Here is a 24,440-nt window from a genome sequence, read left to right as displayed (position 1 = left end):
AAAAGAATGAATGAATGAATGAATGAAAACTCGAGAGAGTTTTCGGTACCAGTGAATGCCTTCATATTTGCCATGGTGCCTGTGGCTGCTTGGTGGGCAATCTATGCCCTAATAAAAGTAAAATTTCCACACACACACACACACACACACACACACACACTTTCAATGAGGATTGGGGATGCTAAATGGGCACAGAATGCTGACTGACTGTTGAAGGATGGGGAATTATTATTTATTATTATTTATTACATTTCTATACCGCCTATACCCGCTGGTATCTCCTGCAAAAGGGCATGACTGCCTGACTACCTCCACCACTATAACCAGGGACACCATATGTTGCTGCTGGTCCTGCTTGCCTTAACTAATGGCAAGTTATCGGGATTGGATAGTTCTTCCCATATGTAAAAGCCATCTACTTGGGCTTAGTCCCAAGAGAAATTATGTTAGGGTATAATTGTGCACTACCCAACTTCCCCTTGCTAGTTGTTCTGGGGAAGTTGTTTCCATCGTATTCTAGCACATGGTAAAAACAACCCCTTATTTCTGGTGCCTTTGGAGGAGATAAATGAAGCACTGGTTTGAATATTGTAGTTTTTACATATAGTTTTGTCTCTTACCGTGAATAGGGATCTTTCTTATATTAAAATAATGGATGTTGGACGGAGTTACCTCGTGAACCGAGTAATGGACCACATTCAGAGTCGGATTGTTTACTACCTCATGAATATCCACGTAACTCCTCGCTCCATCTACCTCTGTCGACATGGTGAAAGTGAACTCAATCTAAAGGGAAGAATAGGAGGAGACACCGGGCTGTCTCATAGAGGGAAAAAGGTAGGGATTGTAATCTCTAATGTAGGGATTCTTTTTCCTTTCTTACCTTCAACCAATTTATATTTAGACCAGCTTTTCCCTACAGGTGCCTCTTTTGGACTATTATTTCCATCAGCTCCAGCCAGGACAATCATGATGGCTGGGGCTGATGGGAATTGTAACCCAAAGCTCCTGGAGGAAGACACCAGGTTTGGGAGGGCTGACCCTGTATTTTAAAATTTAATTTTAACTGGTTAAACTTGTTTTGTGAGCAGGATTCCCCCTGGCTGCCTCCATCCTTCTGTAGCCCCCTGTATCCTGTGAAAAACCACTACTCAAAGTCAGAAAACCCTCAAGAATGGTGTCCAATGTGACATAGAAGTGCAGGGGACGGGGGGGGGGGCGCAGTGAGAAGGGAAGACTGGTATAGATTAGAGAATGTCCCACTCCTTTTGCACAAGTGGGAAGTGTATTGTAGTTGGAGAAGTGCTCAATTGGATCCAAGCTAAAGAATAGCATAGAAAAGTTGAATATCTGTTGTGGCCCTCATTTCACAGGCCAACAGACTTTGTTTTGTTGAAGGCATACACAGAGCCTTTTTGAAAGACACCCATTACCTCACGGTTAGAGAATTAGGTCCTATTGGCATCTAACTCGACTGGAGTGCTTCAGCTGCAATTTCTTCATGACATTATTATTTGACGTGCTTTTACAGTTTGCCAAGAGTTTGGCACAGTTCATTAACGAGCAAAACAGCAAAGATCTGAAAGTATGGACGAGCCAGATGAAAAGGACCATTCAGACTGCAGAGGCTTTGGGAGTGCCTTACGAACAGTGGAAAGTTCTGAATGAAATAGATGCGGTAAGATCATCTCATGGTCACATCTGAAACGGGTTTGAATTTGTATGATGGAAAGAGACTTACTTTATCATGCATCAGTAGGAGTTCTCCAGTGTGTGTTCTGGTTAGATTGCAAGTCTGCAGGGACTTGTTTTCATAATTTATAAGTTGAGTGGCACCTAGCTATACATATGCATTATAAAACAGTATTGTATTTGTCATCATTATTAGGATTAGAAAGTAATACTGATTAGATTCATGTTAGTCCACCATCCTTGAGAAGTCTTTCAAGCCTTTACAGTGGTACCTCTGGTTGCGAACGCTTCTGGTTGCGCATGCTCCGGGTTACGAGCTCCGCTAACCCGGAAGTAGTTGCTCCTGGTTGCGACCTTTGCCCCAGGATGTGAGCGGAAATCATGCGCCAGAGGCACGTGTGCAGCGGGAGACACCATTGCTGAAAGCGTGCCTCAGGATAAGAACGGTTTCCGGTTATGAACAGACCTCTGGAACGGATTCAGTTCATAACCAGAGGTACCACTGTATCTCACTTTGGTACTGAGCTTTATTAGTTCAATTAGATCTGCATTGTATTTCTCATTGAAGCATCACTCACAACTTACTTCAGGGTATTTTTAAGTGAAATCATTGATCAGCTCACACCCTCAAAGTTCTAAATGAAGAACACCATGCTCCCCATCATGCAATTCAAAACGCATTGGGAGTGTGCGGTGAGGAAAGTGTGCAGAGTGTGTGATTATCTGTATTATCTCCGGCAAAAAAAGAAGGAAAGGGAGATGAAAATAGTGTGTCTTCTCTTGCAGCTTTTGCCGCGAGGATAGCAGGCAGGACTGTATAGATTGTACAAGTAACCCAAGCACTTGCTTCAGGTAGCAAGACGCTTAAGACTGCACGGCAGTGAAGTCGCAGTAAAACCCAGGATTTTTGCAACACCATAAAAGTGTGTTATACAATGCACACCTTCGGGGGGGGGGGTGTCACAAGCACTGTTTAAATGTATATTACATTGTAAGCTCCAGTGCCCTTATGGAATTGGTAGTAGTTGTAATAGTAATAAAAATACTTCCATAGTTCTTTTTGTAAATCCAGACCACTTACATATAGTGTTTTTGTAGCGCTTTCTACAACCTATGTAACACAAGTCAATACTGTTATTCCCATATAGTACAGTAGGTGGGTGTCTGATGTTGAGAGTGTCTTATGTCAGATGAGCAACCTCTATAAACAGCTCGGTCTTTTAGCCATAAACCTTCTCATGTTTTCATTGTTTCCCTAGGGAGTCTGTGAAGAAATGACATATGAAGAAATTCAGGAACATTATCCATTAGAATTTGCTTTGAGAGACCAGGACAAATACAGATATAGATATCCTAAGGGGGAGGTATGCTATTTTGTTATATTTTCTCTTCTTGGATGTGAAGTGTGTAAGGATACCTAGCAGCAAATGGGATGCTAAGTGCAATGTTTAAAGGGGGGAGGGGGAGCTTTTGAGGTAAAGGGGAAAAGTGATTTTTTCATACTAGCTCTACAAAAGTCTTTCGGCAGATTTCCCCCCATAATATCTATCTCTATCTCAAGTTCTCACTTGTATACACATGTGTTAAGCATAGCAGTTGGTTTTATGTTCATTGCGGTATACCTTTTTGTTTCAAAGGGGTTTCCCCCCGGTAAAACTGAAATACCTTTTTAACCATTCAAAGTTGTAGGCAGTGGGGATTAAAATACTGAGCTGGGCCCACCACCTTTCATGTATTCCTTGAATGTATGGAGAAATAATTTCTGAGGGGGGCTAAAATAAACTCATACTGTTGAAGCAGAGTTAATTCTGCATCAGGTGGTCCAGTCTTCTACATACTTGCATTAGAGGTCAAGCATTAAGCTGTGCTTGGAACAGCTCTTCCAATATTTGTAATACGTGCAACGTGCCTTATTGTTAGCTGAGTGTTCCACCTCCCATGAGTTGGCTGTGTGATCACCAGGACAGTCCTGGATCCTAGGTGGCCATTATTTGTAGCACATTTAAGCAGCCGTGTCTTAATAGAGAAAGCTTTCTAGAGTTGTTTGCTAACCTTTCAGAAAAAAGAAATGGGTTTTTTGTTTGCGTTAGCGGCCGTGCACCCATGCTTAATGGCCAATCTTTGGTGTTCTTAGCTGTAATTTGTTCATGCATTCATAGAAGTAGCAAAGGTGTATTAACGACTAAGAGTTTCAGGGTGGTTAGTCCCCAAGAAGTGCTAGTTTTTATTAATATTTACAAAGTAAACATATCATTACAAAATGAATCATTAGATCAAATCTTGATATCTAACAACTTAACTAAACACGTTCTGAGTCCAATTTGCAAACTGACAGCAAATTTAGATACCTCGGGTAATTTGTATAAATCAGGTAATTTGTATTAATCAAAATGGGGAAAAGGTTTAATAAAGATAATCCTTTCAGCATGGGATTAGCTGCTTGCCTTGTACACAACAATAAAAGAGAATTTCTATAGACTGATGTTCAGGTACTATTTGATACCACAAATATATGTGCAAACAGAGGTAGAGGTTTAAATAGAGGTTTAACTCTAATACGGTGAATATGTATCATATTTTTGGTCATACCCCCAGATCAAGTGATAATTGGGTTTTCATTATAAGGGAAATAACAAAATTACAGTTTTTGATTTGCAGTGGACCTACGGGCTATCTTATTAGGTTTATAAAAGGCAAACTATTATGGAGATCTTTAACAGCAACAGGACTCTGTCGGTCACAAAATGGATAATGATAAACCTTCCCTTATATAGAAGACTAGTGCTTGAGAGCATTCAGTATGGCTTACTCAATTAAGCTTACAATCATGATGGAAATCAGAGAAGGGAGACAGCAAAGCTACAAATTTATTTAAAAGTGGAGCTTTTTAAATGAAATGAAATGAAATAAAATAGGAATGATTAAGCATATGATACAGCTTAACCACACTCACTTTGGTACTGATTTCTGTGATGGTGCATTCTTTCAAGATAAATTGGTTTAAATTTAGTGTTTTGTCTTGTACGTGTGTGTGCACACTTATCTGCAGAACATCCTATTATGTTTTGCCTATAATGGACAGCTCTTTGTTTGCTCTGTGTATACAGTCAAGAGGTTGATTATATTGTTGATTTCTCCCCCAGTCATACGAAGATCTTGTTCAAAGGTTGGAGCCAGTGATTATGGAGTTGGAAAGGCAGGAAAATGTGCTTGTAATCTGTCACCAAGCTGTTATGCGCTGTCTGCTTGCTTACTTTCTCGACAAGCCTGCAGGTAATTATATTTGCCTTAACATGGAGAATTTTCACCTTGGTCAATCAGTAACAATTTCGTCCAACAATTATTTCATGCGCATCTTAAATGAGCAGGAAAAGTGCTGCTCTTCATGACTCATGCCAGACTTACATTTTCGCCTGTGCATGGGTCAAATGCTTCTTTAATCAACACTTGCTTTTCTGGGGTATCAGGGTTGCTTTTGTGAACCTCCTATGCTCTAAGATCATCTAGGGAAGACATACTCTGGGTTTTTCAGCCTTCTGTAGTCAGGGCAGGGGAGATCTGTTCCACCCCATCCCTGTCCCATAATGGTGCTCCACCTGTGGAATACCCTCCTTAAATCTGTGTTCCTGAAGCCTGTAGTTAGGAGCTTTTATTCAGTAGTTAGGAGTTTAAATTCTGGGTACTTTTTATTATGGCAATTTCTAGAATTTTGGATATCTGAGTTCTCAGAGGATTTGTTGCAAAGAGGCGGCATGGCTGTATCATGCCTGTTTGTTTTTATGATGGAAGTCTCTGCAGTTTTCTTTGAGATAGGATAAAACTAAAATAAATAAATAAGTAAGTAAGGAAGAGATCCCCAACCTTTTGGGCTCAGGGGAACATTTGGAAATCTAAGAAGCTATCACAGGTACCACAAAATTCTTCAGTTTCACAGAAGAAGAAAAAGAAAACAACCTGATGATCAAAAGGGCAAATAACACAAATTGCCCCATGGACAAAACAAGCAGGAAATATCTTCCAATAAACAAGTAATGCCCCCCCCCCCCCGCCACAAGCAAGCAAGCAGCAGCAAGATATACACACTGAGAGACAATTAAACAAAATGCAAGCGGTGGCAGAAGCCCTTTATTTCTTTTCTTTTCTGTTGTGTTTTGGGGACGGGGCACAGGAAGGTCAGGCGCCATCCTTTGAGAGCCCCCCCCCACTCTTTTCTTTCTCTTCCAATGAAGAATGCATATGTGGGGCCCAGAGGCTTTCTGGGAAACAAAAAGGAAGCAGGCAGAGCAGCTGGAGACCTACACATCTCTTCCTTTGCAGCACAACCACTGCTAAATGTGGTTTTTGAGAGAGAGAGAGAGAGAGATTTCAAGAAAAGCTGTATTCCCCCCCCCCAAAAAAAAAAATTGTGAGTGGCTTGGAGCCCCAGTAGACACAAAGTAAAATGTCTAGGGGTACTATGGCAAGTGCAGGTGCCATGTTGGGGACCAGTTCCATTGCTGCACTAACATGGTTAGTGGTTTGGAAGAGGGGCATTTCTGTTACTCTCTATTAAGTTTATTTTCTTTCCATCTGTTTTAGAACAACTGCCTTATCTCAAGTGCCCACTGCATACTGTCTTAAAGCTAACCCCAGTGGCTTATGGTAAGCTGTTCAAAATGTATTCTATCAATCTATTTGTATTTCAGCTATTAACTGTACAGTAGATGCTCAGGTTGCGAATGTGATCTGTGCAGGAGGAACGTTTGCAACCCGCAGTATTCACAACCCGCAGTGGTGCGTCTGCGCACGCGCGGGTTGCGATTCGGCACCTCTGCGCATGCACTTCTGCGCATTCAGCGCTTCTGCGCATGCACGACCGCCAAAACCCGGAAGTAACCCGTTCTGGTACTTTTGGGTTTCAGCGCGTCCATAACCCGAAAAAACACAACCTGAAGCGTCTGTAACCCGAGGTATGACTGTAATTATTATGGAAAACATCACATTTGTCGATGGCAGGTATCCAATAGTTTAAAGTTATTTGTATATCAAAAGGAATTGTTCACTTTTTATATAAAGTTACCAGAAAGTCCATGACAGTGTTTCATAGCACCATCCAACACATGCCTACTCAGATGTAAGCCCCATTGAATTCAGAGAGATTTACTCTCATGTTAGTGTGCATAGGGTTGCACATTGCAAATTGTAAATGTGCAGGTCATCATTGGGATTTGATTGCTTAGTTAATCATCCTGTTAAAATTAAAATTTATTCTTTTTGTCTCTGTTCTTCCTGAGTCTTCAGATTGGGGCAGGCTAGGAATTTACATGAAACAGATTGGCAATAAAATGTAGTGTGGTTGTGTTAAGGATGCCAGCAAACCATGCTCTCTTTGGGGAAACACAATTCCATGTCCCTCCCTCCCAAATTTCAGTCTTCCCCTGCCTAGCAGACAAGTCAGTATTCTATGTCCTGTCCTCATTGGGCTGTTTGGGGGAGATTTCCCCATTGTTTTGTGTGGTTTTTCTCTGTACCTATACGAACCCTGCTTCTACCACCTCCTTGTGTGTAGATGATGCCATTTTGACTAAAGGGCATACACTAGGGCATTGAGTTTATTATTGGTGTGTGAAGGATAAAAATTAAGAACTCATGCTGTTGATGTATTTGTAAGTTGACGTCACTGTTGTGTGTGAAATGCTTGCCCTGTGAACTGATTTAATCTTCAGTATTACCTTCCGTTTCCTTTTGCCCATTATAAAATTTCTGAAGCGGCATAAGCTTTGGCTTACTTTTCCTTTTCTGATCTCAAGCCTGAGAGAGTTTGAATCCTGAATTTTGAAATTCTAGCTGGTTCAACTAAAGTACATTGGTTACCATTCACTGTGTTCTTGTTCTTTGTAGCCGGAGTGGATCACTCTTTTAATATGTGGTTGTTCTTTTAAGGAAACAGAAGTCTGTAGTGACATCTAGTGTCCAAAATAAATTGTGAATTGCAAATTCATTTGGTATCTTAATGCTTTTGTATCTTAAGTCATACTCTTGAGTAGATCCATTAGTTTCAATGGGCTTAAGTTAGTCACTACTGACTTTTAAAGTATTATCATTCCCATTGTGGAGATGGAAACAAGAACTGATTTTACAGTGATGGCGGCTCCTAAAACATGGAAGACAAACATCTAAAAGTTTACTTCTGTTTACAGGTTGCAAGGTGGAATCTATATTTCTGAATGTTGAAGCTGTAAATACGCACAGAGACAAACCACAGGTAGGTGTCTTCTGCTGTCACAAATGTGAATTTGGAACTCTGCAGAAGGAATGGTGGTGGTGATGGAGACTAGTTTAAAGTTGAATAACTGGGGAAAAGAAAAAAAGAAAGAAAAGCAGGGAAAGAGTTAAGCACCCTCTCCTGCCCCAGTTTTCCATTCCTAAAGGATATTGTAGGTACCTGTGCTTTGATATCTAGCTTCACCTTTGGAGTAGAGGTTTGTACACAACCAAGTGTGTAAGTGTGTGTGTATATTATTTTATTATTATATTATATTATATTATATTATATTATATTATATTATATTATATTATATTATATTATATTATATTATATTATATTATATTATAATGTGACAAAGTATGCTGCTATTCTCTCATATTTAATGCCCTGCAGGCATGTTACCGCAACCTTTGTTGCAGCCCCTTCTTCTTTTCCCTACCCTTTTTCTTGCATTATGCCTTATTTAGGCCATCCTATTTTCACACATGATTGAAGCAGCCTCGTTAATGCCAGATACCCAAATTGTGTGGGTGCTTCTCCGTGGCTAGCTGCCTGTGTGGGTGTGAAGCAGAGCTCGGACCAATTTTCTTCGTACTTTTGTTTTGTTTGATTTTGACTTTACGCTTTGCTCTTCATTTTAGAAGGAAGCCTCCCACTGAATTCTCTGGCATGCTGAAAGTTGGGATGACTGTACTTAATAAGAGGCTGCTAGCTGCGTGGGGAGGTGTCTACATGATTTGCCAGTCAAGAGAGCCATGTATCCTACCCCCCCACCCCCGTCTCTCATGTATGCACTAGGCCTGGGTGATGAATCAATACATTGGCCAGGACTGTTTTGAGGGCCAGAGCGCGATGGTGCCTTCATCTTGGTGATATATTGCTGGTGAAACCCTTGCCGCTCCTGAGTCAGGAAAAAAATAATGTGCTGGTCATGCCTGTTGATGTTATTGGATTCAAGTATGACAAAATGGTGCATATTTTTAGCCCAAGTTATGAGGTCAAACAAAAGTATAACCTGCACAGGATAAATGGCCTGCTCAAATACGAAGTCGGGCCTCTTATATCTTATTGCTCTTACATGTGTGGGTTTGGTGAACATTAGAATAAAAATCAAGGGCTATGTATAATGCATTGCAATATATATTTATGTAGACTGAACCAATGGTAATTATTCTGGAAGTTTTTTAATAAGTCCCTTGAGAAACAGTAACCAAAGTGAGCTAGTATAGTGTCATTGGTTTGAATGGCCTGGGGTCATGATAGGATTGGAAGCTCCCAAACATGTCATTATTTCTACTAGCGAATTAGCACACAAATGCCTAATTATATACCATTAAAAATAGAGGGAAATGTGCTATGTTTGCTCCTTTGTGATGCTAGAAAATGACCAGATCTTCATGATCTACCTATTTTCTGTGATGTCATCACCTTCTGCACATGGTCTCTGACTTATTGGCATCACTTGAGGAGAAATAGAAGAAGAGGTCATGTGCAGTGGCGCATACAACAGTCATTTAATTTGAGCATTTTTTTAAATGGAGCTTGTAGTGGATTTTGGAACTTCAGGTAAATGCTCTGCAAAACAAAGGAAATTGTTTTATTCTCTGACAACTCATCATCTTCATGCCTGCTTCACTTGCGTTTCATGGAATCTTCTCTCCTTCATGACAACATTATGACACTCTTTAACTGCACAGTGCTTTCATAATACAGCGTATGTCATCTGAGTGAATTTGGCAGCTAATTATACGACTCCACTTTGGGGAAATAACAGTGCCTCAATTGTGACAGTCTGTAGCCTTGTATTCAGGTGATGTTATGGTGAGCAGTGATGCAGAGCAGACAGCAAGCTGTTCAATGAAAGCCCTAAAAACGGCCACAGTTAGGCATTGTGCTGCAGTTGTGCTGCCACCCAATTGTTTGCTTAACTCAAGACAGTATTTTCATTGCGTTAAGTCGCTCTGTTGGATCTGAATGCTTTGTGTTTTTAGCAGCTTTAACAGTGTTGCCTTACTCTTTTGATCAAGGAGTGTTTCGCAAATGACTCATCCATGGCCACTTGGTTGGTAGGCAGCTGTTAACGGCTTCTATTTAAACTGTGTGTGAATAAAAAGGTGAGAGAGAAGCTTTTCTGGACATGCTGAAGCGTTTAAGAAACACTCATTCTGTCAAATGTGCAAGTCCTTGAAAGGCAACCATGTGTTTCTTTGTTTGGGTTGGTTGATGCAGCGGCACAATACCAGCATTCAGTTCTGATCTGGCTTCATGGTGCATAATTGTGTGAAACTGCAGGAAGAACAGAACCTGGATGAAAACATTAGAATATATTTTTGAGATTTAGGATTGGTTTCTGTCAGCTCCTCAGTGTCTCATAGGTTTGGGTAGCAGGGTCTCTGGCTCATTGTAAATGAACATCTTTTGGTTACTGTAGGTATCCTCTTGACAGTGATAAGATTGTCCTTTAGGATTGAGCAGTAACTCTATTTTTAGTGATGTTTCATGGGAGATTTTTTACCATGTTCTTGCCATCATATTCTTGATTATGGCAAAATGATACTGGATATCAAATGAATCAAAACGGCCACTAAGACATTTTTCCAAGGCTGCCTACAATTTTAGCCAGCCTTGGGTGCCAAATTCCTGTTTTACAATGTTTGGATACTGAAAGTAAGTAGGTATTGTAAGCTGCACAGTTTTGGGTAGCAGGTTTAACGATGTTTTGTCACAATAAGAATACAAGCCGGCCATATACATGTCTTCCAATATTCCTAGCCAACCTGTGTACACACACAGGGGTGCAGTTCCCTACTCACATAGTTGGGAGTAAATCCCATAGAACACAGTTTCACCTGTTTCTTACTAAACAGGTATAGGATTGATTGCACATAAAAGCAAGCCCGAGAGTAAGGAACTATGGGAATGCCAGCACGTTCCAGGAACCCTCTTTGTTGTGAGTTATTTTGGGGTTAGTCTGAAAGTTTGTTTGGGCCATGGATGAGAGCCAGGAGGCTGAGAGGTGTTGTAGAAGGTGAACATGCTGTCTGTAAATATTTATTAGTAATTTCTGTTAACTGTTTCATATGAGGGTTCCCCCTTTCTGTAGACTGCTTAAAGGTCTTTTTATATATTCAGGAGTAAGGAAGTGTTCTAAAGGAAATGAATAAATAAAATGTGCTGCTTATTTTCCCCCTCTTAGCCTTCTTGGTTATCAGTGGAGAGAAAGGAGAGAGATGTGAAAAGTAGTGATGATATTCATTAGCCGCAGCAGACAGTTCCTGTGATTAGATACTCATTTGGGCTAGTGAGTGAATAAGAGAGAGAGTGTGCCCTCATCCAGGTGGTGGCCTGGTCCTCATTTCTCCCGCTCCACTTTCTGCTTCTCAGCCATGTTTGTTGTTTTTCTGTTTCACATTAATCAGGACTGTTATGGCGAGCACAGGTAGTGTTATCCCAAAGGGAAACTTTTCCTCCTCCTTCTTTATCCACAATTGAAGAGTTCCCAGGGTGGGTTCAGGCACTGCTAGCATAAGCCTAAACTAAAGCAAGGGAGATTGACATGTTGTTGGACTACAAGTTGCATCATCCCTGACCATTGGCTGTCCTGGCTGGGGCTGATGGGATTTGGAGTCCAACAGCCTCTGGAGGGCAGTGCATTGACAACCCCTGCCTTAAAGGTTCTGAGAAGGCAACGGATAGTGTTCTGTTCTTCCGTAGTTTGTTCTGAACCCATTTGTTCGGAAGTTTCTAGTACCTAAGTTCACAGCATTTTGTGCTCCTGAGACATAAATACTGCTGCTGCAGTTGTACTGGCACAACCATGATGCAGTGCTAGCACAGACCCATGATGCTTCATCAGTGAATTGACCTTAGAGTTCTGTCTTCAGCTGTTCCTGCTGTGCTGATAAACTTAAGAACGTGAAGGCACAACTTGTGACATTTCAGAAGTCTGAAAGGGGCCAATGAAAGGAAATGGTTTCCAGGGCTGAGGGGGCAAGGCTCTAAGGCCCATTAGAGCTTCTTCTAAGAACATCAGAAGAGCTTTCTGTATCAGGATAATGGCTCATCTCGCCTAGTATCCAGTTCCCACAGTGGCTGACCAAATGCCTGCGGGAGACCAGCAAGCAGGATTCGATCACTCTCCCCTCCCGTGCTTGCCAACAACTGTCATTCAGAAGCTTTGCTGCTTCCAATTGCGGAGGCAGAGAATAGCCATCATGGCTAGCCACCATCAATAGTCCTCTCCTCTGTGAAGTTGTCCAATCTTGTCCTTCCTCACAATGAGCAGAAGCATTATAATAATTTATTATTTATACCCCGCCCATCTGGCTGAGTTTTTTTTTTTTAAAAAAAAGCTCATGTACTTATTCTGAGTAACTTAAAGAAGAGAGCAGTCTCTTAATGGTCACAGGATTTGATCTAATTTTGTGCCAGATACTCAGTTATTGCTAAGTTCTCCATATAATTTGAGGGCTGTAGTTATAGCTTCATGACTGAAAGACATGGAAATATATGTTATCCTAGACAGTAGGAACTCTGTATTTTCCGTCTATAAGACGCCCCCTATTTTTGGGGACTCAGATTTAAAAAGATGGGGGGGAGATGTATCCGTGGATAAGACACCCCCTAATTTTTGACATTATTTTTAAGGGAAAAACCCTAGTCTTATACACGGAAAAATACAGTAATATACAGGGGCTAATGTCACAATATGACTGAAATGATTCCAGTAGAACCTATGCACCAGGGCACATAGGAATGTAGGAAGCTGTGTTATACTGACTCAGCCATTGGTCCATCTAGCTCAGTATTGTCTGTATTCAGTGAGTGACTCCATGTTTTCAGATAGGAGCTTTTTCTCCAGCTCTGCTTGCAGATGTCAAGAGATGCTCTACCACTGAACTATGGCCCTTCTCCTGGCACCCAACCCCCTCCCAATTGTTCACTTTTATTTAATGGTATCTGGCTGATAAGACTTGCTTTTTGCAGTATGAATGTGCTATGCATAATGTAATGAATCACAAGCTTTTAAATATAGTTATATAGTTGAGATACTCTAAACATAAGCAGTTTCTGTGTGTGTGTGTTTTGAGGAGAGCTGCCAGCACTTAGCCTGTGGTCCACAGAATTATTAAATGCAGTCTATAAAGAAGGCAATTCCGCTGTCTCTGTTTTTAAAAAAGCTTTATTGCTCTAGATAAGTGACTATATTTGTTAATTTAACAAGCTCGGCTGTTTACTTGTGAAGAAAGCTGACCGGCCATGTTGCATGATAAACATTTTCCTCTGTATTTTTATTATTACACAGAATGTAGACATTTCAAGACCTCCCGAGGAAGCCCTTGTAACTGTCCCTGCTCACCAGTGAAGCCCGTGTCCTGATCAGCTATGAAACGTGTGGTGCTTCTTTTCATCATATTATATTAAAATTATTTCAATCGTTCCAATCACTTTGGAATCATCCACAGATAATATCAGTTTTTGTGTAGCTCGTGGCTTTTAGAAATCAGACAATCAAATCTTATTGTCCCCTACCTCCTGGATTGGAAGTAATTGGCTGAGCCACCTGATTACTGGCTTCTCTGATATAACACTTGATCAATTGGTGATTGCTAATTTTAAACCTGATGTTTTATGTCCATTAAGGCTTGATCAAACACTCAAACCCTGTTGGGAGATAATATGGGGCAGTTGTCTATTAATGAATATTTTTATTTTCTCTTGAGTGATTGGATTGTTTTACATAGAGGAGCATAATTAATAGTCTTTCTACAGTTAGTTTCGGCAGCTAGTGAATAGTATCGGCAATGTAGATAGTCTGCTAATTCATAGAACCGTAGAATTCTATGACTGTTTAATAGTAGCTTATGGGAAATAGTGTTCTTGCCCCTGACTTTGTGGAAGATGTATTTCTGTGATTTCAAAAAAAGGTCTGCAAAATTTATTATGGGATTAATTGATTATTTAAAGTTTAATTTGTACTTCTAATTACTTTTGACAGCTAATTTTTAAAAGCTAATTTAAAAATATTGTTAGTTTTTTTTAAAAAACCTGCAGGTGGTGTTAAGACTCTTTTAAACACCCATTTAAAAGAGGCCTTTTCTCTTTTTGTTCACATGAGAAGGAATGCCTCTTCTAAGAAGTTGCCTGCTATAAATAAACTAAACATTTTATAAGAAAAAAGGAAATACGCTTCTTGCGTCAGGACTCTTTTATTCTGTTCAGATGCAATTTCTGGAAATGGCATGAATTTTAGTTAATAGATTCAATCAGTCAACTAAGGTATTTTTAATTGGGTGGAAGCCCTAATTTATAATTTATATGACGAGGACTCGTAGTCTTAATTTGTTTTCTTTATAAAGTAGAATCATAGAAATATATTTCTTCTACGGTTTGGCAAATGGAGGCAAACTGCTATTGCTTACTCCCATGAAGTTACTAGACATTACTAATGCCAGGGTAAACATGCATTTGGAACACTTCTGGATAGAACCACTGTCAATATGGAGTAAAGAAATGGCACTTGTGGAAAGAAATAATACACAACTACTCCTTTCCCTGTTGCTTCTCCATTCTAGGCTGCAGATGGTGCAAAGTTGGGCTGCTGAGGGGTGTGGCCTGGGGAGAGAGGGTATGTTGCTGAGGAGGAAGAGGAGGAGCCTGAGGAGGAAGAGGAGCCTGAGGAGAGTCCTGAGTTCCCAACCCCTGACATAAATTTACCTCCTCCGAGATTCAAAAGCAGCTTGGGGGGGGGGGGTGTTCTGAGAAGAAAACATTCTAGTGCAGTGTTCCCCAACCTTGGGCCTCCAGCTGTTTTTGGACTACAATTCCCATCATCCTTGACCACTGGTCTTGCTAGCGAGGGATGATGGGAGTTGTAGTCCAAAAACCGCTGGAGGCCCAAGGTTGGGGAACACTGTTCTAGTGCACACAATGGTAAACTGCAATACTTAAAAAATAAATAAATCATTTCATACTGCCTGCCAGCCAAATAATTCCCAGGGTGATTCACAAAACCAAACTAATGCAGTGTAGCTGCTGCTAACTTACATAATCTAAATTCTAAGCATCTTGTAAACAAGTTTGGTAGATTAGAAAAAGGTTGTCACTTGAATTCTGCATTGCCACATATAAACAAAACTACAGTGGTACCTCAGGTTACATACGCTTCAGGTTACAGACTCCGCTAACCCAGATATAGTACCTCGGGTTAAGAACTTTGCTTCAGGATGAGAACAGAAATCGTGCTCCGGCGGCACGGCAGCAGCGGGAGGCCCCATTAGCTAAAGTGGTGCTTCAGGTTAAGAACAATTTCAGGTTAAGAACGGACATCTGGAACGAATTAAGTACTTAACCCGAGGTACCACTGTATTATAGGGGCCAGAGATGTTCCCAGGAAGAGCCTCTCTCCCAGCAGAGGCACTGGCTTTGTTCAACCGATTTTCACTAGACTAACTTCATGTTGGGGGTTGGGGCTGAAGAATCAGCTTCGGTGGTGCTGATGGTTACATTGCTTAGATCAGGAGTGGCCAACCCATCAGCTAAGAGGTTTGATGGCTTCTTATTTGAAACGTTTTTGGCAATTTCTCTCCTCTTCCCGCTTCAACAGAACAAAGAAAACCAATGGCATCAGCATCACAGTGAATAAATAAAATGAATTTGTGGGAATTTTGAGTGGGGGAAGTGGGACTTTGAGGGAAAACAATCAGCTAAAAGTATATAAAAGAAAATACAAATAGAATGAATTGGGGAAGGAAAGAAATGGGTTGACTTTAGATGGAAAGATAATAAAAGGGATTAATTTCCTTCTTTGGCCTTAGCCCACTTTACCATGCTTCTCACAGCGTTGGGCATGGGTCAATGCAGCCCTTGGCCAGAAAAGGTTAGCCACCCGTGGCTTAAATCCAGGAGTGTTAGTTTTGTAAGATCGATATCACAATTATGGTGATATCTCGTGGCAAAGTAAGGGAAAGGAGCACATATCCTTGTGAATCTCTAGGAGGTCTTGCATTTGAGAACTGAAAGAAAACTGTAATGCAAAGATCTTAGATACTGGATTTTTTGTTCTTCAGGACTGGTTAAGATTTCTGTATCTTTGTATATCTTGGATTCCATTAAGATGTTTAACTGATGGCAATCTCAAAGGCCAGATGCAAGACCTGTAACACCCTACAGTGCTTTGATTAGGGATCTCATGTCTTTCCTGGGTAATAGTCAAGGTCAGGCATAGGCAAACTCGGCCCTCCAGATGTTTTGGGACTGCAATTCCTATCATCCCTGACCACTGGTCCTGTTAGCCTGTTAGGGATAATGGGAGTTGTAGTCCCAAAACATCCGGAGGGCCGAGTTTGCCTATGCCTGGCCAAGATAATAAAGGGAGGAGAGGATCTGGAAGATCAGGCTATGTATGAAACCCTAGCAGCTTAAATCAAGAGCCCTTTTGATAAGAATGCATGTTCTCATCTCACGTTTTGTGTTTGAAGAGTACAAATACTACTAATGTCTTCATTCTAAGAGATTGAGTTCATTCTTGTTAACTGAAACCTATTTATTTCACTTAAGGGTAGAATAACAGCTCATTATTTTTTTTGAAGTCTCTGAGAAGGAGAATAACAACTGTTATACCGCCAGTGGCTAGCAGGCCTTGCTGAAAACTGATACCTGTACAGGTGTCTTATGAATGTCTTCTTCCTACTTCTTTGATCTCTGTTCTGCACCAGGTAGTCAGTTTGTAGAACTTGATGTGTAGATGAATGGAAAACATATTAGCAGCAATTTTCTTAAAAGTTGCCATGAACCATGCAAACCTACACTGGAGCAGGTATAATCATTAGGGTGCCTTGGGTATGTGCCTTACACATTTGTGTTTCGTACTTCCATTGAAGAGTAGGATGACTCATTTCATCCTGCAAAGAGATGAGTTCACTGCTCCCAAATCTGTTACCTAGAAATCTCGCTTTTGGGGAGATGTACCACTTCTGATGGTGGAGAAAAGTTGGTTCAGGCTTTTAGAAGAAAATGACGGTGTGCTTAATGGTAGGTAAAGATCATTGGGGCACTCATTAGAGCTCCTTGGGTACACATCTGTCTGGCTCATTGACAGGACAAAATGTTCATATTGTGCGGGAGAGTTGAGTATCGGATGCAGTTGGACAGGACAAGCTTTGAAAACTCCAGTAGGAGTTTGAAAATGCGTAAGGAATGTTGGAAGCTGCTGCATATTAGATCAGGCTCTTGGTCCATGTAAGCCCAGTATTGCAGTAGCTCTCTAGGGTCACAGGCAGAGGTGTTTTACATTGCCCACTAGCTGAGATCTCAGGGATTGAACTTGGGATCTTCTGCATACAATGCAAGGGATCTACCTTGTCCAATAGCCCTGATCTGAACACAACTAGAAAATGATTTGTGCATTTCATTGCACACTATAGTGGGAAAACAAAGCCTATGTATAAATGGCTTTTTTTTGACTGAACAAAAACTATGTAGGGCAGTTTAACTTGACCAGGTAGTAACTTGCATCCAATGGCTGCTGCTAGAATGACTGTGGTCTAGGATAGACTGAGCTTCTAGGATAGAGATTTGCAATTGGCAGCCTTTGAGTCCCTGAGGGGTAAGTTTTGGTTTTTCAGACATTCTAAAGGTAAAGGTACCCCTGCCCATACGGGCTAGTCTTGACAGACTCTAGGGTTGTGCACCCATCTCACTTAAGAGGCTGGGGGCCAGCGCTGTCCGGAGACACTTCTGGGTCACGTGGCCAGCGTGACGAAGCTGCTCTGGCGAGCCAGCACCAGCACAGCACACGGAAACGCCGTTTACCTTCCCGCTATAAAGCGGTACCTATTTATCTACTTGCACTTAGGGGTGCTTTCGAACTGCTAGGTGGGCAGGAGCTGGGACCGAAAGACGGGAGCTCACCCCGCAGCGGGGATTCAAACCGCCGACCATACGATCGGCAAGTCCTAGGCACTGAGGTTTTACCCACAGCGCCACCCGCGTCCCTTCAGACATTCTACTTGTGTGTAAAAACAACTTGCAAGTGGGGAGAAGTGCACTAACCTTCACCCACTGTTTTCCTCAACACTTGAGTCACCAAGATGTTGCTGGGCTACAGCTCCCATCATCCCTGACCACTGGTCTTACTAGCTAAAGATGATCGGAGTTGTAGTCCAACATCTGGAAACCTAAGGTTGAGAAAGACTGATCTAACATGTACAACCTCTTGTATCTGTGGAGGCTTCCTTAAGCAATTTCAAACCTTTATATTCCTGGGTCCTTAATCATACTGGAAGCCTCCATGACTGTAGGAGGTTGTCTGCTTCAGATGTTTAACATCCCAACTTATGGAGGGTGATGGAGCTGGAGCTTAGCAATTTGCCTCTGCTTGCTTGTTGTTTTCACATATCACTGGAATGCCTGAAGACTAGTATGTTGAGTGTTCAATGTGTCATGACATATCTTATCTGTGATGAGAGGTGGTAGTATCACATAGCTTGTTGCCTAATATGTTGCCTAATACAGTTATTGGTTTAAAGGGAAGGAAAAGTATTGTGTATAGGCATTGTAGCTGGGTTCAAACTTGTGATTCTCAAGGATCTCTCCCTCCTGGACTTGTGCATGTGTCATTGCATTGACTGTGATAATGAAAACACTTCATTTGGGTTGTCCAATCAGCTAGCAGCATGTGCTTATGTTGGTAGTTCCCAGTGAACACTGGAAAAAACCAGACTTCTACCTAGGGCTACATAAGGGGCCCAGAGGCCTAAGACCAAGCATTCAAAGTGCAACTAAACCCACATTGGGATCTCTTTGAGTTTCTGATAAGCTGGTGTTCAGAACAATGGAACTGAAGACTGATGCATATTGAGAAATGTATTCCGGAATGATGAAACTTGTTACAATGCATGAATATATAGAGGAACCAGATAAGACAAAATGTTGTGATTTTATCCAACCCAACTCTGCATATTTTCTGGGAAGCGAGGCTTCACTGATGTCAGTGGGTCTTATGCTAAAGTAAATGTGCATAGGATTACAGCCTTAATTTCACCATATTTCCATGAACTAGCAAAGGAAAGCCCATAGGTAGTGAGAAGTGTTCAGGAATTGGCCAGAGGGCAAGCATTGTGTTTGAGTGAAGTATATAAAGCTTGCTGTCTTGTTCTCTTTTCAGAATGTATGCGTTAGCCGCTCTCGAGAAGAAGCTTTGAGGACTGTACCTAATCATTTGTAGCACCTTTGACCTCCCCTTGCCAGCACCGTCCCAAACTGCTGAAGCAGTGCTAAGGAAACCACTCAGGGAGCTGAGAATGAAGGCAGCCTTCAAGGAAGCCAAGCAACACAGAAATGCATGCACTCCTTCTCTTCTCGAAGACGGTGTTTCAGCTGCCTGGGTCTGGCACAAGGCAAAGTTGGCATTAAAGGTTGAAATGGACCAAGTATTTGTGGAACAGAGAATGAAACTGCTTTTAAATTAATATATGTTGTCTTTATCCTGTTGTTCTTCGACTGTGGGTGTTAAAAGTATGAAATGCTGGTGTCTCTCTTAATGCTGTATCTTAGCTTTCTTCTGCAATACTTTCCTAAGCCTTTCTTGCTGTGATTTCCTGTTTTATTCCTATATTATATATAAAATCTTTACCGGACATAGAACAGGTGTTTCTTCAACTGAGGATTCTTCCAACTATTTATTTTGGTATACTACAAAAGGTACCACCAGTCTCCTTGTGAGATATATTAATCCAGTTAATATATCAATTTTAGCAACAAGCAGTGTTGTCCACTTCAAGTCATTGCTTTGCAGTTAAACATTTGATTTTCTTTCTCTTTTTTTTGGTAGCTGCACTAATTTCTAGGTAATTTTACTAAAGGCTCCACTTGATGCTTCACATCATTTAATGGAAAGCCAGAATAGGTAATATTTTCCCAGATGCATTCCATCTATCTTGTTGAAATGTTCCAGAACTCCTGGGTTATTATTATTATTTGAATAGTGTGTGAATAGTTTCCTTTCCACATCATGCATACGGCAAACCTATTTTGTCTGTTTATTGAAAACCACATATTTTACTTAACTGTTTTTACCTGGTCCCCCCCTTTTTTACACCCCCTCAAACTCCAAACCCCAAGCAGAGAAGCCTATGAAAAGGGAGGGTTTTTAATTGACACTCATGTAAATATTGCTCCAAATGGAGCAGATAGTAATACAATAAAACAATGTGCATGGTGGTTACCAGAGGTGAATGACAATAACAGTGCAGGGAAGACAAAAAAAATTCCTTCCAGTAGCACCTTAAAGACCAACTAAGTTAGTTCTTGGTATGAGCTTTCGTGTGCATGCACACTTCTTCAGATACCAAAGGATGGTATCTGAAGAAGTGTGCATGCACACGAAAGCTCATACCAAGAACTAACTTAGTTGGTCTTTAAGGTGCTACTGGAAGGAATTTTGTTTTGTTTTGACTATGGCAGACCAACACGGCTACCTATCTGTAAGTGCAGGGAAGGTGTAAGACAAATTACTAGAGAGACCAAATTATTATGAAGCGCTCCTGAGTTATTGGCATTAATGCAAGCTTGTTCTTACCCATCTTCTTGAACCAAAGTCACAGATGAAGTATTAGCTGTTTTGGGTTTTTATTTTTGTTATGTATTGGTGATATTTAAGTTAAAATGCATTGGATGGGAAAGATGAAAGCGATCCTTTATTGCATATTTTCTACTTTATTGATGAGAACAGGATTTGCACATTCATAAATGGAAACAATCTTCCGTCCCCCCCAAAAACGAGGACTCAGGATTCTTTCTTTCCGTGAACCTTAAGCAGCCACATCTTTGCCTCAGTGCATTCCTTAAGTGGAGCTCAAGAGCATAGTGAAGAACGGGGCCCTCTAGGATTTTCAAGTATTTATATGCAAAGAGGGATACTATGCTGTAAGTGAACTTGTGAAATTGGATCAGTCCTGCTTTAGGGTCACAACCCAACAGGGATATGCTCCAGATATATCCTGTTGCAATGAATGGGAGGCGTGTGAAAGAAATTCCTGTTAGTGATAAAACTTCATGCATGTTAGGCCAGTTGTGTTTGTTGTACTAAGCCAACGTATAGTGTAAATAATCTGTCCATGTGATACAAATCAGCAAGCAGCAGATTAGGTGCCTGTTTGTTCTTGAACCGAAGAAAGCTTTGTCCCGTGTGAATGCTTTTTTGCCTTGCTGTCTGTGCTGGTACCTCATCGAACATTGCCATGCTGTTAATGTTAAGAGTTCTCTGCAATGGGCTATGTAAGCTTTGCCTAGTGGGGACTCGTTTATGTGGCTGGGTGCTATAATGTAACATACTGCCGTGTTCTTCATTTCTTTAATAAGGTAGCTTAGCAATATATTCAGCGTTCTGGAGATAAGCCATAAAGCCAACCTTATTTCAGAAACATAAAAAGGACTATGTTAAACTATCAAACACTTCAAAAGCGCTTTAGCTGTACTCCATCCTTTAAGATAATATGCCTTGACATCATAATGTATTTATTCAGGTAGATCACTACTTACTGGAGTAGATGAAAAGGGAGCGTTCTGCTGTTGGCCCACAGTACAGTGTCAGCTGGAGAAGGGGATTTTGGGTAATGGCTTAAATCACAGATGAATTGTGTCAACAGCCTAGCCCTAACTTCTCTAGATGTGAGCCACAAGTAATTATTCTTATTATTGGCTACTTAGTGGGCTTGAGTGAAAAGTTGAGGATTCATGAGCAGAAAATTGTGCAGGTATAACTTTGGATTTTAAGTGGTAAATGTGGTTCTTATAAGAAAATACTCTCCTTTGAGTTAGCTAAGCCTGCAAGCTAGCCTTCATTGGCAGGTGTAGCATTTTCTTCTAACCTTTTCTTAACCAGAAGTATTTGCTTTCTCCCCCCCCCCCCTTCATATTTCTCAATGTGCTGTAAAACTGTGGCTAAATATTTTATGTATAGTAGATATTTTTATAGGCTACATCTAAATATACTGTGATAACAGTAGTTTCTATTTACAAGATTGTATAACTGAAAAAATGGTTGTGTGCAAGAATAAATTATAAATGTATGTTGATACTTGAAAATGAAAATACCAGGAAGCTCTGGATTCCAAGTTAACTTAAGATGTGATGCCAATTCCACAATTTGGAAATGAGCCCCTTTGAAATGAGTTTGCTTGCTTCAAAGTAAATGAGTTTAAAAATGATATGTTAGATGGTTGGTGTGCCACCAGCTTCATCTGGGTTTCTAGTGATCAAATAATCCAGAAGACCTTTCGTATTTGTTGATCCACAGGACTGCTTCATTCTCTACTTTTGAAAGTGTGAATGAAGAGTGTTTCTAAAAATATGGATCTGACAGGTACATTTATCAGGGAGTGGCCATTACTAGCCATTTCCTTTTAAGTGTACACTTGAATGAAAGCCGGTGGCTTTGCTTATGTGAAATGCCTCTCAGTAGGTACTATAAATGGAAAAGGTTATGAAAATTATTTCCTTTTGTCATAACATGTATCGTAGACCCAAATGATTTTGAATGAGACTAATTAGGATGTGACTGTTAACTCACCTAGTTCTAAGGATATATTTGGCCTTCAATTTAATCTTACATGAGATTTATTCCAAGCTAATAAACATTGTTTTAAATTGTGAGGGATGCTAATTGACTTTTCTCTCTCTCCTGGATTTTTTTTTTTGACACTTCAGGTATGTGCAAACATGTCCAGCTCAAGTGCAATGATGTTCAAACTGAAATCTGTCAAATTGGGTCAAGCATATATTTCAAATGCTATTGATGAATATTGAGTCATTTCCAGGTTTTTTATATTCTACAACAACAGGCCAGGAACTGTGAGGTTTGCTGGAGTTAGTGCTAGATGAACTGTCACTAGATGAACTGTCAATGTTTGGTTTTAAGCAGCAGTGCTGTATTTACATATGTTTTTTAAAGTGTTGCTGGCACTTTGAGACTAGCAGAAACAGGGGACTGCTTCTTTTAAACACCTACTCCTCCTTCAACCATAATTTATTTACCCCCTGCCATTACTCTTAAAACGACTCTTCTTTTAGGCTGCCATTGCCAGTGTTTAAATAGCACTGTCGTTGTTCCGGGTTGTTTCCTGAAAATGCTGCATTAATTTGGATCAAAGAGAATCAGAACCTTATCTTCCTACAATTTTCAGCTATCTTTCTATATTTTTTTTACATCAAAGAGTGCTATTTATTTAATGTAGTGATGCAAGTGTAGCACTGTATCCTGACATGTCCATTTTATAGGGCATAGAACCCACATGGCTCGTAGCCGCTGGGAGAAAAGGAAAGCATTAGGACAATCACTAACTCTGTTGTCTTCATGACTGCTGTATGATAATTCTATGAACACGCATCCCTCTCTTTTCTTAATTCATTGTACCAGTCTTTGGCCAGAATACATTGTCTTAATGTATGCCTTTTAAAAAAATGTCTGTGACTAGGGTAGAGCCCGCTAATAATTAGAGCCGACAGCAGCAGTACAGTCCCCTCTATGTAGCAAATCTTCTATAACCCTCATCACTTTTCCAGCTGCCATCACTCTTTCCTCGGCCATCCCTTCTTTTCCACCTTTTCCGTCTTCCTCTGTGTTTGCATCATTCCTTTTAAACTGAATTGTTGAGAGATTTCACTCCCTAGAGAATAACTACTTAACAGATTTTAACAAGCTGGTTCCACAAAGTCATGGTTCATAAGATGCTGAGATGATAGATTCCTTTCATTTTTGTTTAGGATGGAGATAATTGCGGTTAGGGAGTAATCTGTTAATTGTGCCTCACAAGTTGGAGGCTTTAAATGCTTAGAGCAGACTGAACTCCACCCTGCTCAATATTTAAACCTCTCCTATTTTATCTTAGTATGAGTCTTTGTTGTTGACAAAATCTAAAAACATGGAAAATGGTGTGATGGATCCTTTTTTCACCCTATTCCAAACTTATTTTTGAAGGGTTGTTTTGTTCTTAACAAAACAACAGATAGAAAATGACCCTTCCTGCTAGTCAGTACTTTTCCTCCTAGGACCAATGGGATGATCCTGGGATCAATTCTGCCCTGCTCTCTATCTTGTGTAGTCTGCATTAACCACAGACTTGTGGCTAGGAAGGATCTGTCTAGAAGTGTTCTATTTTCCCTGAAAGTTACCAGGCATCTAACACTACAAATTCTTGAATGTTTGTTTGTGTGCCTGATGTTGATGATGTGTAATGGGTGAGGACACTGAGTTGGCAAGTACAAGCCATGCGTTGGTAACATGGCACAAATTCATTTTAAGAATTCTAACTAATATAATTTAATGTAATTAAGGTATGTCAGTAGCTGAATTAACACTATGTGCCCAAGACCCAGCAAAGGGTTGGCCCTCATGTTCCCACTTCCCATTCTCCTGTGATTTCAGTTTCAAATAATGTTGATGTGTCAAACAAACCAATTCCAAACCATGGGTTATGAAGTTGCCTTGTTTAACTAGGTA

At 40.6% G+C, this 24,440-nt stretch overlaps 1 protein-coding gene across 5 annotated transcripts in view; it reads left to right on the top strand.

Annotated features, from left to right (window-relative positions):
- Positions 1-22,594, top strand: part of PFKFB4 (6-phosphofructo-2-kinase/fructose-2,6-biphosphatase 4) — a 70,937-nt gene extending 48,343 nt beyond the window's left edge. For 2 of the 5 annotated variants that reach the window (XM_077924808.1, XM_028718829.2), the window contains exons 8-15: positions 630-837; positions 1,532-1,678; positions 2,952-3,056; positions 4,836-4,965; positions 6,271-6,333; positions 7,872-7,936; positions 13,245-13,331; positions 19,107-22,594. In XM_077924808.1, coding sequence (XP_077780934.1) covers positions 630-837; positions 1,532-1,678; positions 2,952-3,056; positions 4,836-4,965; positions 6,271-6,333; positions 7,872-7,936; positions 13,245-13,304 — 778 coding nt within the window. In that variant the 3' untranslated portion in view covers positions 13,305-13,331; positions 19,107-22,594. Of the gene's footprint in view, positions 1-629; positions 838-1,531; positions 1,679-2,951; positions 3,057-4,835; positions 4,966-6,270; positions 6,334-7,871; positions 7,937-8,580; positions 10,078-13,244; positions 13,338-19,106 lie in introns of those variants that run through there. The other 3 variants (XM_028718828.2, XM_077924807.1, XM_028718831.2) reach the window with 3 other exon arrangements.
- The last annotated feature ends 1,846 nt before the right edge of the window (positions 22,595-24,440 follow it).

The sequence above is a fragment of the Podarcis muralis genome, chromosome 2, assembly GCF_964188315.1.
Source record: "Podarcis muralis chromosome 2, rPodMur119.hap1.1, whole genome shotgun sequence".
NCBI classification, from domain to species: domain Eukaryota; kingdom Metazoa; phylum Chordata; class Lepidosauria; order Squamata; family Lacertidae; genus Podarcis; species Podarcis muralis.
Note: the sequence above shows the minus strand (reverse complement) of the source record. Positions and strands in the feature narration are given on the sequence as shown.